At 39.5% G+C, this 14647-nt stretch overlaps 1 protein-coding gene across 1 annotated transcript; it reads left to right on the forward strand.

The window, feature by feature from the left end:
* Positions 1-11: 11 nt before the first annotated feature.
* On the forward strand, positions 12-14277 carry PECR (peroxisomal trans-2-enoyl-CoA reductase). The gene is made up of 8 exons (XM_084523272.1): positions 12-137; positions 3109-3242; positions 8234-8399; positions 8864-8945; positions 10474-10570; positions 12666-12776; positions 13290-13401; positions 13520-14277. The coding sequence occupies exons 1-8, from the start codon at positions 23-25 to the stop codon at positions 13606-13608; spliced, it is 906 nt and encodes a 301-aa protein (XP_084379398.1). The 5' UTR covers positions 12-22; the 3' UTR covers positions 13609-14277.
* Positions 14278-14647: the final 370 nt, after the last annotated feature.

Raw genomic sequence — 14647 nt, forward strand, 5'->3', positions numbered from 1 at the left:
CTCGGGAGAAAGGGGGGGGAAAATGGCGGCGGCGCGGGGGCTGCTGGCGGCGGGGCTCTTCAGCGGGCGGGTGGCCATCGTCACCGGCGGCGGCACCGGCATCGGCAAGGCTATCGCCGCCGACCTGCTGGCCTTAGGTGGGCGGGCAGGGCGTGAGGTGGACGGGCAGAGGGTCGGGGTGGTGGTGGGGAAGGGAAGAGGGGACCCGGAGGGATAGCGGGAGCCGGGCAGGGGTGCTCGTGTGGGGCTGGGGGGCGTTTGGGGTCGTGGCGGGCGGTGCGCGGGTTTGTGGGGTTCTGGAGGTGGTGTTTTAAGGGATAGGCTTTAAGGGATAGAAATGGGGACTCATGCCCCCCTCTGAAGTTAGTTTTCTTCGTAATGCTGCTGGGCTGAGTTGAACTGAACGCCTCGCTGCTGCTGAAGCTGAGCGGGCTTTTGAACTGTTGTCCCCGTGTTAAGCTTGGAGAAATTCCCTGTCAGTGCTTGTGACAACGAAGTCTTGAAGTTCAAGTATTGTACTTCAGTATGTGCTTTGTAGGCTTTCTTTCAGTGCTGGTTAAAGGTAAGTGATGAAATCTGGAGGAAAAGGCACACTCTGTGGAAACATCTTGGTAATCTACCTTGCACCACCTTTTCTGCAGCTTTCAACGTAAATGTCAGGGTTCATTGGCGTCTGACTGGTTTCAGGTAATGTTAGATAAACATGATTAGGATAAATAACGCCAAGTGTTATGCCCCATCACGTTGGGTGCGTTGTGTTGTTTAAGTGTACACTGTGCATAGGGAAGAACTTTGTTAAGACTCTATACTGGGAGGCATCTCTTCTCCTGGCCCTTGTTGTCCAGCTTTCCACTTGTTCTGTGGAGCTGAAATAAGGGCTCGTTCTGCTGCCTTTGGGTTACCAAGGAACAAAACATTATTTTTTTTAAGGTGTTTTTAGCTAGTGCCTTAAGAAGGTGCATTTTTAAGCATCATCGTCACACTGTTCATCAGTGTTACCCAGTTACCTTAAAACTGTTCTTAACTTGATCAGCATTATTTATCTCAAGCAAAATGCAAATAACAAAAATGTCTCTCCGTGACATCCTAAATGGAAAACAAGGCTGCGAATCTCTAGTAAGCGTGTTGAGAAAATGGAGAAGGATCTGTGGCTTAAATCTGTCAAATGTAACTTCCATCTGCAGACATACTGCCTATTCCTACAAGATGATGACCGGGAACTATATCCATTTATACCTTGTACTTCAGGCTGTATTTTTTTGGAAAGGAGGCTGGTTGGACAGAGAATGCTTGTAGGAGCAGTGACAGATAATGCTGGTCACAATGTACATTGTTTGTTTTTATAACCAATCTTCTTCAAAGCCTTCTGGAGAGATTTAAACCATTTGTCTGGAACTGCATCTGTCTCTTCTCCCCTCAACCCTATCATGAAAAGGTCTGGTCATTCTTTGTGAAGAAAAGTAAGGACTTCAGTGAAGCAGTACCAGTTTGTGCTGTAGGTACCAGGTCTTCCCCGCTAATTAGAATCTCCCTGCTCATATTTAGCATATCTGGCACATTAGCATATCTAGCAAAGATAGTCTCCTACTGGACTTTATTCTTCGGTGTATTAATAAGCACTTAAGTTGATAAATGACACTGTGCTACAGAAAATCAGTGTTTTGTGTTAATTGGTGATTGCGTGTCATTTTATGAACTCTGCTGTAGGGTTAGTCAGGTTATTGTGCAAATGACCGAGTCCTTAATCTAAAAAATTAGGAGACTTTAGAAACTAACATCTTTACCTGTGTTATTTTAAGATGGCCAACTACCAAAGGTGGAAACCTTATTCCTAGGGATATATAGTTGCAGCGTTTCCTTCTATAAGTTTGTCTCCTTCTTTCCTTTTTTATTTTTTTTTTCTTTTTAATTTAATTTGATGTATAGTTTCACAAGAGAGCCTGAGCCAAATGAACAGCTTGCTGCTCTTTACTCCCACTAGTTATTTTGGGTTGATTCTCGTGTTTGTTTGATCACATGAGAGGCCAAATTCCACTCAGTAAAATAGCAACAAAAGAAAAAAAGGCACCTGGCAAAATGTTAACGTTTTTTTGGCTGGTTTACTTTGTTGAATTAATTTATGCTTAAGCAGATGAGCACCAGAGCTGGTGTGAGGAAAGAATGGCTTCTGTGGGGATACGAGGATTATGATGATGGGGAAGTGAGAGCAAGACCTCCCTCTCTGCCCACTTGGCAGTGGCAAGCTAGTAATTTGCTCATGCATAGTATGAAATTGTATGTCTAGTGGATTTGTACGAGGGATTAATCTAGTATGATCTCTTTCAGTCTGTGTAGTAGCAATCACCAAAGACTTAAAGCTGTCCTGAGCCCTCTGGTGACAAAGGAGACGAGACTGCAGTGCAAGTGCTTACTGTTAATTTGGTGCCTGCATTGCTGGCTCTGTAGAATGAGTCCTTCAGCCTCCAAATGCTGACACAAGCAGAAGGCTTGAGCTCCTGACTAGTATTTTTCTCTGCTTTCTGAGCTAGGATTATAAAGCATGTGCAAGTGCTGTGGGAAAGCCTCTGTTCCTGCTGTCTGCAGATAAGAGTTAATCTTGCAACGGTATCATCCTTTCTTTCAGGCTCTGTAGGGTTAAAAAGCAGAATATTAGATTTGCTCACTACTAGTCAAAATTACAGCCAGAGCTACAGTAAGATTATTTTTGTGGTTTTAGGAGCAAATGGTTTTTTGTAATCAAGACTAGCTAAAACATCTTTAAATCATGTAATCGATGAATGAGGCAGCCTTCAGCAGAAGCCGCAAAAGTCATGTCTGAAAGCTGCTTTGCTGACTCTGCAACTCACCGGCTGTCTCCCTTTCTGCAGGAAGGAGAGTGAACCTTTTTGTTGTTTTTCTTGATTGCTCTTTTCCTGGCACAGTGGGATCTTGTTGCTAAGAAGCACCTGACATCAGTCATTTCTCTCTCTCTTTCTAGAACTTCTTTGTTGTATTTTCCAGCCAGTGACTAAGAAATGCACATCCTACAAAATGTCTCCGTGATGTTATGAACTAGGGTAACTGCAGCTTTGACTGCCAGCTAAAGGATTTTTCATTCTGTCTCTACAGGTTGCAGTGTTGTTATTGCCTCTCGTAAATTTGACCGATTAAAAGCCACTGCAGAAGAACTGAATAATGCATTTTCTTCCATGAGTCCTGCCAAAGTGACTCCCTTGCAGTGCAATATCCGCAAAGAAGAGGAGGTAACGCCTAGTGATCTTGTTTTGGGGTTTAACACATCATAAGTATATCATGTATATAAATTCTCAGACCTCCAAATTAATCTCTGGCCCTCTCAGGAGTACTCTAGGTGCAGTAAAAATCTATTAAATTGATCTAGATAAAGCTGTGTATTTCCAAGGAAAGACCGTTTGTTAGCAACCTAAGCAAGAAAGCATTTGTAAATGCGAATATTTTTCTGACTGCACCTACTTATTTGAAATATTTTTAAGAGAAGCAGGCTTTGGAGCTTTTATGTTCTAGGGCTGAGCTGGAGCCTACGTAATGTGGTTCTGTGTCACATTTTTGTGACACCAGAGAGGGGGTGGTCACTTGTGAAGATGGAGACCTTCAGACTTGCATCTTCAAACAGGAAGTCAGAGCATGGAATCTCAATGCTTGTGAGGTGACAAATTAAGTTACTGAGACGGTTCCTGTGTAGTCAATTTTGCTCATATTAAGAAGAAAAAAATCCTAGCCATGTTTCAAATTTTGGTTACAATTTGAGCCATGCAAAACTATTGCTCTCAATCCTTATTACAATCACAGTTAAGATTTTTGTCACAAAAATTGAAAGATCAGGAGCAGAAGTACTCCATCCATGTCCTTCATATCCTGCATTCATCTTCTATTTTTTTTCTGTGTAAAAATTGTAAAGTCCAACCTGACAATGGACTTTTATCTCAAGACTGCTATAAAACATTCCAGTTTTTTTTTTTTTTCTTAACCTTTCAAAGTCTCTGTTAAAATCTAGCAAAACTTAAAGAAACATTAATGACCTTCAGTAGCTATGTGAATTCTGGAAGTATCCTAATATACAAGCACAAGCCAAATAAAAATAAAAATTCTTCCTCCATGGGACAACTCAGGACATAAAATATTTATACTGACATAGTTAAAGGTTTTTTTTCCTAAAGGAGAAGAACCCTGAGGCTGTGCAATATGTCACTTCACCTACTAGTGGATTTTAGGTTTGTATTTACCAGCATCAGCAGTATGATATAATAGTTTATGACAGATGTCAGAGGGCAACTTACATGATTAAAGCTACACGAAAGCAAAGAGGTTCTTCCATGAAAGTGTTCTTCCATGTCACTGTGCTTGCAGAGAGTAGTCTGGCATGCTTAATAATTTTCTGCAGGTGAATCTTATTTTTGCATCAACTTAAAAGTGAGGTAGTAGTGACTGCAGCGTTGTGTAAAGTGGTAGAGGACTGGGATGGTAAAATGAGGCAATCTCTACCAAAGAAACTGCCGTTCCTTCTTTGTTTCATATTTAAAAAATACAGGTTTGTCAGAACAGCCTTAGCAACTTTAAAAGTTTTCAAAGCCAGTTTTGAAGCTGTTAAAGCCTTGTTTGTAGTGCTGTGTGAAAAGCTTAGGCATTATCTTATAGTACAGCTAGCCACAATGGCACGTGGAGAAACTTGGTGTCTCTTCTGTTATCTGGGAGTTTCATCACGGAGTTATTGTCTTCCATTTAGTTTTAAGCTCTAATCATTTCCAGATACACCAGAACTTTCTTAGGACTTCTTCATGCTGTATCGCAGCACCCTCTGTCAGGTACCTTCTGCTAGAGAAAGTTCTCATAAACCACATCCACAGCAGCCCCTGTAGGGCTGTGCTCTGCACTTACAGCTAGAACAGCACCGCTATCACACCGCTGTTTTGTGTGTTGCTGAGCAGTGCTGGCACAGCATTGCTTTCTCTTTCCAGACCTCCCCAAAAGCCAGCAGGCTGGGGGTGGGCAAGAGGTGAGTAGGGAACATCGCCAGGGCAGCTGACCAAAACCAGCCAAAGGGATATTCCATACCGGATGGTGTCACGTGCAGCAATAAAAGGTGAGAAAGGGGGAGGCTCTTGTTGTGAAGATGCTGTCCTCCCAAACAGCTGCTCTGCGTATTGCAGACCTGCTTCCCAGTACAGGGCCAAACATTGCTTCTTGATGAGAAGTAGAGAATAATTGTTTTTTCTCTCTCTCTGCTTCCATGTGACCTGTGCTTTTTTTTATTACTATTATCATTTTCTCTTTCTTTTCCCTTTAATTAAATTATCCTTATCTCAACCCATCAGCCTTTTTCTGTCCCATCATACTTTCTCCCTCCCCCCGCTTTGACTTTGAGCTGGATGTACGGGGTTTTTTTGTTTGTTTGTTTTTGCCTCCTCAAAGTAACTTTGAAGACAGCAGAGCTCATTCCTCTTGTGTGCACTAGTTTGGATCTGTGAAATTCAAACATGAGAAGGTTCATCTCTCATCAAGGAGTGCAATACGGCTGTTAGAGCTCTTTCTGGCTTGGGAAGACCCTAAAGAAGGTGCACTGAATTAATTGCTGCAGAAGCTTGCTGGCAGATATCCTGGGGATAGCTTAATGAATGTACATTTTAAAGTCTCTTAATCTTCATCCTCAGAGGCCCTCCATCTTTCTAGCAAAGCTTACTTTTCAGTTAATATGCAAAAAATAATCTTGCTTGATAGAGGATTTTCAACCACTGGTATAACCTGCCAGACTTATTTCAGTCAAAAGAGTCTGCTGCTTCTTTTGGCTAGTTTTCCATTGACTGCTTTGTGAAGGATAACAAAACTGTTTCATTTTTAAATACGGAGAAGTAAAGAGTTTTGGGATGCCGGTTTTGGGTGCACCTGAGGTTTCCGTGTTCTGTCTTCAAGTGGCTTTATCCTGAAGCAGTGGTGGTGCATCCACCCCTTATCCTGAGGTCTGGAGCTTATTTAGTGAAAACAGCAGTTCAAAATTCTCTGCTGTTTCCCCTTTCCACGTTGAGCTCCATCAGCAGCTGCTGCTGGAGCAGACCCTGAGGCTAAAACCTATCATTTGGACACCTGACAAATAAGAATCCTTGGGAAGGACTCAATACAGTACTACTTAGCACTTTACCTTCTGTCTGAGTTCACTAGTAGCTTTTCTTTTCCAGTAAACATTATAGCTTAGCACAGTCTCAGCTGGTATATAAATACTTAATGCCTGTGTGAAGCCTGTGGTGGAAGAGTGCAGCTTGGCGGGGAGTTGCGGATAAGAGATTCCTGTTGTCTTACTTCAAAATTACACAGCAATAACACAAAAATGCCTGTTTTCCCTGTGCAAGGATACCTACTGAAGAGCTAGTTGAGGACTAGAAGTAGCAGGTAATTTACCTCTTGAGTTCTAATACCACTCAGAGGTCCCTTGAATTTACGTGGGCATTTGCCCTTTTTCTCTTGGTATCAGCGAGCACTGTCATCCCAGTAATCTGGGACAGCGTGCTATTACATAGTATTTTGGAGCTGCAGTCACGCAAAAAAAAAAAGGCCCATATTGAAGAGCTCCAGTTTTCTGGTTATGTCTGAAGTGCCTGAATTTGTTCTTTTTTTTTTCTTCTTTTTTTCCTTTTTTTTTTTTTTTTCCCAAAAGTATGTCCTAAACTGTTAGCTAAACCTTCTGGAGTCCCTCTCTGCTTCCAAGGAGAGTCTAGTATCTTTTTTATGAAGTTCTTCCTGTGTGGGTTTTGATTACTTTGTAATGAAAGCTATCATCTTTAGTTCTCACTGTGATTTAAATGTGTTCCACCAGATCCTTTTTCTCACTCTGCTGGTGGCTGCTGTCACCATGTTTACTGTAATTGGGAGAAGCACTGCAAGCAATACTTCTTCTTCGACATTGTGGAGATTGCTTCAGATGGAACCATCTGAGCAGTGACTGGAGAGCCTGCCAGCCTTTGCTGTCTTTCAGAAAACAGAATTGTTTATTATTATTGTTGTTGTTGTTGTTGCTGTTTTTTGGTTGTTTGGTTGTTTTTTTTTCTTTGTTTTCTGTGGCCACAAATACTAGATTAAATCCTTACATATGCTTGGGTAGAGTAACTGATCCATGGTTTCTGGCTGTGATAGCTATTGCAAACACAGGAAATCCTTGTCCAATTTCTTGAGGTAAATATTAAATTATTAAGTTTATAGATGTTATCAGTTATCAGTTATAGATGTCTGATCACTATTTTGTAATAGGAAAAACACATCCACTTCGGTATCTGCAAAAACCTTGAATGCTTTAGAATACATCCCCCATTGGAAGTTCTCCTATGTTTAGCGTGAGCATGTGAGGATGCTGCTGTACTTCCAAAACAGAAAACCATGCAGAAGGTTGAGCTTAAAGCCTGTAGCTTAGATTAGGTCACTATTAGAGCTAGGTTTAGCATCTCAAATATCTTTCTCCCATACGAAATTAAGACACCCCTCTTCTGCACTGACAGCTCCTTGAGTAAGTGAATAAAATGTCTATTGATATTTGCTATTAATACCCTCTCAGAGTACCCAAAGGTAAATAGTACCAGACAGTGCTCTTAATCGTAAGTATTCATCCTGCTTATAAAGTATCTGCTTAGTCACATATTCACCTTTCTTTTGCTGAAGAAGACAAGTTACGTCACTTCCAGCACTTCCTAGAGTTCGTGTTCTGTTTGGTAATGACCTAAGTCTCTTGCTCTGTCGAAGGTCATTAGCTGTTGCTTACTCCTATGTCAGAGCTTTAGTGAATACTCAAAACTTCTGCATTAGAAAGTTAGTTTCACATGTTTACTTGCATTTTCTATTCAAAAACACTCAGGTATATGGGTCAGATGAAAGAAAATCCATAGCTATCTTATATGGAGTTCTTCCAGCATCTGATGTGAATGCCCCTGCGCTTGTAGAAAATGTCAGTAGGTCTTAAGTAGCAAGCTTTTATGTTTGTTTTTACAAACCTTCAGCAGCAAAGATCCCTTCTTCTTTCAGTGCAGTATACCAGGAAGATTTCCTAAGTAAACACAGATACAGACCAATCTTAAATCCTCATTAAACCTGTCATACCAAGTGTTTGAGCTTTTCTCAAGTCTGGTACCTCCTCCTTATGTGTGGAAAAGGGTATGAGAGAGAAAACGTGTGAAAAGGAGACTGGGTATATAGCTTAAGCTGCACTTTACCATACTTCAAAAACATACTGTTTTAGGTAGAAACTCTGGTGAAGACTACACTGAATCTGCATGGGAAGATTGATTTCCTGGTGAATAATGGAGGGGGCCAGTTCGTGAGTCCTTCTGAAGCCATCAGTGCAAAAGGCTGGAATGCTGTCATAGAAACAAATCTGACAGGGACTTTCTACTGCTGCAAAGCAGGTGAGGACTGAACATTATGAATGTTTGTCTGTTTGTTTTGTTTTGTTTTTTACAGCAATAACAGAAGACAAAAAAATATAGTTTCCCTATAGCCACTATAGTTAGTAACACAGGAGGAGACTTCGCTCCCATCAGGAGTGTAAATCTAAAGTTAAATCTTAAGTGTGATCTGTGATTCTCAGATAACATTAGGAAAGTGGAAATGAAAGTGGAAATGAAAGTAATTTACATGGAAGGCACAAGATCTTGATGTCCACAAAAGGCTCTCGCCAAATGCTGGGCAAGGCTGCGTGTGCTGTCTTACTGATCAGGTGGAGAGGCTGTGGTAGAGAGCAGGTTGTTATCTAAACCTGCACTGGAAGCCTGTAGGGTAACTGGAGTTGGACTTAGTTGGCTTCCAGTTGGCAAGTTCATTCGTGTGCATTTCCTCTGATATTTATAGGTTATCTTCCTCCTTCATACAGTGTACAATGCCTGGATGCAGAAGCATGGAGGAGTCATTGTCAACATTACTGCTGCCGTGACAATTGGGTTTCCTGGAATGTCGTAATATACATAATTATTTTATTTTTTGCATTTTCCTATATTCCACCCCTAGATCTATTAATTACTCCTAAATACTTCATATTGGAAAGGTGTGCAATGGGCAGCAGCTGAGTATAGAAATACACTAGTTAATGTCAAGAGAGAGCAGTAGTGATACTTGGCTGTACGTGCAAGGATCTTTTTATTTATCTAGTAGAGACCTCAAGGTGAAGGACATCTCTGGTCTCTGTCAGCTACTTTGTAAGAAACTATGAAGCAAGAGTTGCCAGCAAAGCTTTCACTGGGAATGGGATGCTGGTGGGACTAGTTGCACTGAAATACAACCTTTGCTTCTTCCCTCTCCAAATTGCTAGTGGGTTTGCAAGAACTTGGCACCTCTTTTCTTCTTCTACTGTCAGTTCACAAGTTTTGATGGCATAATTAGTTACAGGAGTTGGATGGGGAGTAAGAGGAACATACCTAGCGTGTTACCAAGTTTTGGTTTTGTCCTTCAGGCCACATAGTGTCTACCTTTCCTGTTTTCCTCTTTACTGCCACTTTGTAGCTATCCTTCTTGGAGAAAGTCTGTGATGCAGTTCTGTTTCCTCTGCTACTTTCTTGACTGGGAGAAGGTATAAAAAATGCAACATTTACAGTTCTTTTATACTGACAAAAAATATCACAGCTGTCTGCATTAAAATGCAGCATCCACTGCATAGGCATATGTTTACCGTATTTGTTCTATTTTTTTCTTATAACCTTCTAAATGAATGTGAGCCAGAGCCTTCTGGATGAATTTTTATGCCAAAAAGTTCCAATTTGTTGAAAAGAAATAATTTTCAGAAAATGGGTTGTTTCAAAGTAAAGTTTGAAGATGTGAAAATGCTGTACTTTGACAGGTTCCTAAGTGGAAAAAATCTGAGCTTCTTTTCTGAAGCTATGTTTTTAAATATTGAGTTTCTATTGAAGAAAATATATACATAATTTGAACACGTGTTACATTATTTTTCTTTGTCCTGATTCAGGGTTGAAAGTTTTCAAAATCTTAAATTTTCAAGGAATGGGGTGATATTTTTTCATTAGCTTGTTCTTGTTTAGCTTATACAGAATAAATGTGGAGATCCACAGGGTGGTGCTGAAGCTACAATTGTTAAAGTTTCTCTGCTCTTCAGAAATCTGGATGAACTGTCGCTGTGATTGTTAGAATAAATTGTTAGAATATTTGCGAGTTGAACCAAGAAATAACTAATTCTGAACAACAGTTGAACAAAATTTCCAAAATAAAATTGTATATAAATGTGGGTGGATAGGCAAGGCTACTTTCAAATTAAATTCCTGCTGAATTGACACATGTTTAAGGAAATTATAGCGTAACTCATTTAAACTTGACCACAGCTTCACAGTTCATGAACTAGAAAATCCTTCTGCATCTTGGGTGGCTGGTCCAGCCATAGGACAGTGCTCTGACTGAGTGAGGCTTTAGTGGGATTAACATTGGGCACTGTTAGCTGAAGGAGGAGATGCTTCTTTTGCTTTCTTTTCTCAATAGGCACTCAGGAGCTGCAAGAGCTGCAGTGAATAACCTAACCAAGACGTTAGCTTTGGAATGGGCCCACAGTGGAGTAAGAATCAACAGTGTTGCTCCTGTAAGTAATCACAAATGCTATGATTACACTTAGCCACCACACGTATTTATGGTTAAACCTTTCAGACTGAAAGGGATTTTAAAAGCTAGAGCCTCCAACTGTTTGTGGATCTTTATTTATGTGTTTTTAATTCTCTCATCTATGTTCCTCGTGTCCTTTGAGGGCATTTTATATTGTTTGGATGACAAGTCAGAGACGTGGGGTAAAATTGCTTCTGCTTTGAACTGGCACTCTGCTGCTCTAGCTTAATGAAAAGAAGATACCTGTGAGGAGTTGGGGACCTGTTTTACAAAATCTTCACATAAAATTACTGAATGTTTTGTCTTTCAGTAGTAACACAATCACATCTGAGTTCACAATTCTTTTTCTGTATGAGGTTTATGTATGATTGTGGCTTCCTCCTGTATTAAAAAAAATATTATGCCATACATTCAGAGATTCTCAAAACTTCTTTTACTTTGGCTTCTGCATGTCAAGTTAGGTTAGTTTTAGTCATAAAAAGACTGTGTTTGGAGTGGACCTTCTCCAGATGTGTGTTCTGATATTTACATGCATTTCTTTTTTTCTTATCAAGTGTATGCAGACAGGAAACCACTACACAGGTCATCTAAAATATGCCTGACTTGTTTCTAAGGAAGTAGGTAGCATGTTGCAATTGTTTTAAATAATCGTATAGAAAGACCAGATATATTTTTGTAGTGCACAGTGCTGCAGATACAGAGGTTATATAGAGGCCCTAGCTTTGAAGTCTGAGATGACATCTGTTGTGATTTGTGTAACCTTCACTCTTAATAAAAAATTACTTTGCACAAAAAAAATTACTTGAAAACAAAAGGAAGAAGGTAAACTCCATCCAACTACTTCACAGAATTTCTAGGTTGGAAGAGACCTCAAGATCATCGAGTCCAACCTCTACTTCTACATTCAGTTTATTTCACAGTACAATAAATGTCAGATCCTTCTAGGAAGATCTTCCTGCCGTCTGTGGAATAAAAGTAACATGATACACAGAAATCCTGTGCTAAAACACCTGGTTTGGTTTCTTTTGGCAAACCATAGAATGCTTAATGGAAAATGAGTAATGTTCTCTCAGGTAACGGCTCTTACGTAGCCTCTGAGGCCCAATTCATCTGGAGACTTGTTAAGTATTAAGGTCTACTGGCTTGTTTTTCCTGTCTGTTTTGTGATTTATCAAGTCTTTAGGAAATAAGTAATTAGGACACCATTATTATGTGTGTATATTTTTAAGGCATGCTAATTACTTAATGAATCATAATAATTATAGCATGTGTCAAATGAGACTTTTGACAGGCAAACACTTCAGTGGTTTGGATTTATTTTTTCTTTTCTCCATCTGTGTTACTGTGCTGGTGACAAAAATATATGGTCTAGTTAGGGTGATACTTTATATCTTTCTGTTACCTTTGCCAAACGACAGTTGCTCACATCTCACACATCTTAGAAGAGAAATATTCTGCATGAATGAATTACAATGTTGTTATCTTATATAAATTTGAGTCCAAAATGTTCCGTCAGAACTCATCTACGTAGCCTTATGTTCCTATTGCTGTAGCCTTCATCTTCCCTCTTGAGTCTAAGCTGGACTGTGTAATCATCAGGAAGGTCTCCTCTCGCTTCTTCTGTAGCAGCTAAGTAGAGAGAGTCTGAAATGTGACTGCAAAATATGGCTGCTTGCATAATTCACAGTAAAGTCATTCTAGTATTCGTGCAGATTACCAATAAATAAATAAAAGTTAAGAACTTGTTCTTGGGGTTTTATAGTTTTCTGTTGCAAGCTTATTTGAAATGCTTGTTATTTCTAAACAGTCTTTCAGTCTTTATACTCTTCATTGTTATTGGAGTGACAGTGAAGATTTGGAATAATCTGAATTATTCTGCTTGAATAGACATATGGCTATTGGTTAAATTATGTTTTTAATTTATAAACTATACTATTTCATCCAATTTAAAAACTTACATTCAAGTGCTGTTTAGATGATTAGTCCAACACAAAATCTGAAGAACTTTAAAATTTTCCAGCAATCACAACTTGAACATGTGAAAGAGAACTTACCTTTGTTTTGTTTTAATACAGGGAATAGTATTTTCAGAAACTGCTGTTGCCAACTATGGAGAACAAGGTGCAGCGATGTGGTTAAGGAGCATACCAAAGGTTCCTGCCAAGAGATCAGCTGTTCCTGAGGAGGTAATGTATTTCAGAGTATTTGTGATGCTCCTATTTCTGTGTCTCTATTTTTACACCACTTTGTTATATGGAGAACAGTAAAGACTTGATTTTGAACTGTGGTAGAGTATGAAGAAAGGAAAAAGCTTGTAATAGCATGTAGTAGTGTCATCCAAGAGACTAACTCAGTACTCACTGTTACACCAAAATTTAATTTATATGCCTCTTACAGCTAAAATATTTCGTATTTGGCATTGGTTCCTGGAAAGGTTGACTTCTAGCAGAGAGGACCAAAAGAATGAAGATGAATACGGGAAAAAAATTGTATTTTAAAAGTACTAGAAAGCTTACAGTTGTTGAACTGTTATGTTCCTGATGTTTGTAGCTGGAAATGTGGTTTTAATATTGTGGTGGTTTTCGTTACTGGGAAGAAAACATAGCTGTGTCTTGCCTGTGTCAGTTTTCAGAAGCATCTTGGACACAAGCAATTGGTAGAAGTTTAAGAAAGATTAAAATTGTCATTCTTTTTGTTAGATCTCTCCTGTAGTGTGTTTTCTGCTGTCTCCAGCTGCTTCTTACATAACTGGGATAACCGTGGTTGTAGATGGTGGCCAAAGTTTATATCGCAATACCATAGAAATACCAGGTAAGAAATGGGCTAAAAATAATGCCCTTCAAGTGACTGAAGTTGGGCTATGGCAGCACACAAAAATAAAAATGCCCGCTTCCTCCATCAACTAAGTCCATTGTTTTGTTTTCCTCAGATCATGACAGATGGCCTTCCCCACCAGAAGGAAGAAATTCTGAAATGCTTAAGAAGCTTCTTTCTGGCGACTTCAAGCCAAAGCTGTAGTAAAATGAGATTTCACCTTATTCCCAGTTGCACAGTTCCTGGTAATCCTGCTTTGTGACTTGGGCTTACAACTGTCAGTAATCTGAAGTTTTTGCACCTATGTAACTACATCAAGTGCCTTGACTTCCACTGTGTTTAAAACTTGAAAAACTGTACGTAGTACATCTTCTTCTCTGACAACACACACTGCCTCCTGGGAAGGGAAGACGTAAAAGACAAATTCTTCATTTGCACTGGCATTAAGTTATGAAGGATCTCAGAAATGATTAAAAAAATGCTTAGTTCCAAGTGAAGGGGTAGAGAGGGAATGTTGCAGAATCATTCTGCTCTAAATATGGGGAGGAGAAGATTTAAATCGTTGTTATTGCTACCTGCATCACTAACCCTTGAGGTAGCTGTTAGGTATTTACTCTTTTTGTTCAACCACGCACTGAGTGATCAACAATGATTTTAAAGATTGATTAGAGTAGGTATTTCTCTGAGGTGGGGGGAATTAAAATAAAACGGTGGTTGGTAAAACAGCAGAACACTGCTTTTACAGCTTCAAACTAATAAGGCATTTCAGAAATGTTTCCAGTTTGCAGATATAATGACATAAAGAGATGAGCTGGCTGCCACTTAAGTTTGATAATAGAATAATCACGTAATAAACTTAAACTTTAAAATACAGTGATGGAAAACAATATTGATTCAATAATTTAACAGCAAAGTCTTGAAGCACAAGCTGTGGTGTGTATTGCAGTGCTTTTTGCAATATGTGTACGCCGTTGAAAGAAAAACTTGGAATCCTTCATTTATCAGTTTAAACACCTTCTGTCTATACTGTGTTCTCTACTGATACGCTGTGTTCTTATGACAACACGTGAGTGTCTCTAAAGCAGGCATGATTTTTGTGCTCAATGGAGCATTTTAGATGCTTCCATTTAAAAAACAAATGAAAACAACAACAGAAACCCAGCCTCTTCAAGTGATACATTGTAAGACTTCTGTGTTTGTCCTAATTATTCACTATGTTCCCATGTCTGGTAAGTTTAACTTT

The sequence above is a fragment of the Aythya ferina genome (assembly GCF_964211825.1).
Source record: "Aythya ferina genome assembly, chromosome: 6".
NCBI lineage: Eukaryota > Metazoa > Chordata > Aves > Anseriformes > Anatidae > Aythya > Aythya ferina.

Bases quoted from the DNA above. Each gene is read 5' to 3' on its own strand.
- PECR (XM_084523272.1), top strand. From the start codon at position 23: ATGGCGGCGGCGCGGGGGCTGCTGGCGGCGGGGCTCTTCAGCGGGCGG. The intron at 10,571-12,665 runs GTAAGTAATCAC...GTTTTAATACAG, and splicing joins GAATCAACAGTGTTGCTCCT to GGAATAGTATTTTCAGAAAC. The intron at 13,402-13,519 runs GTAAGAAATGGG...TGTTTTCCTCAG, and splicing joins CAATACCATAGAAATACCAG to ATCATGACAGATGGCCTTCC.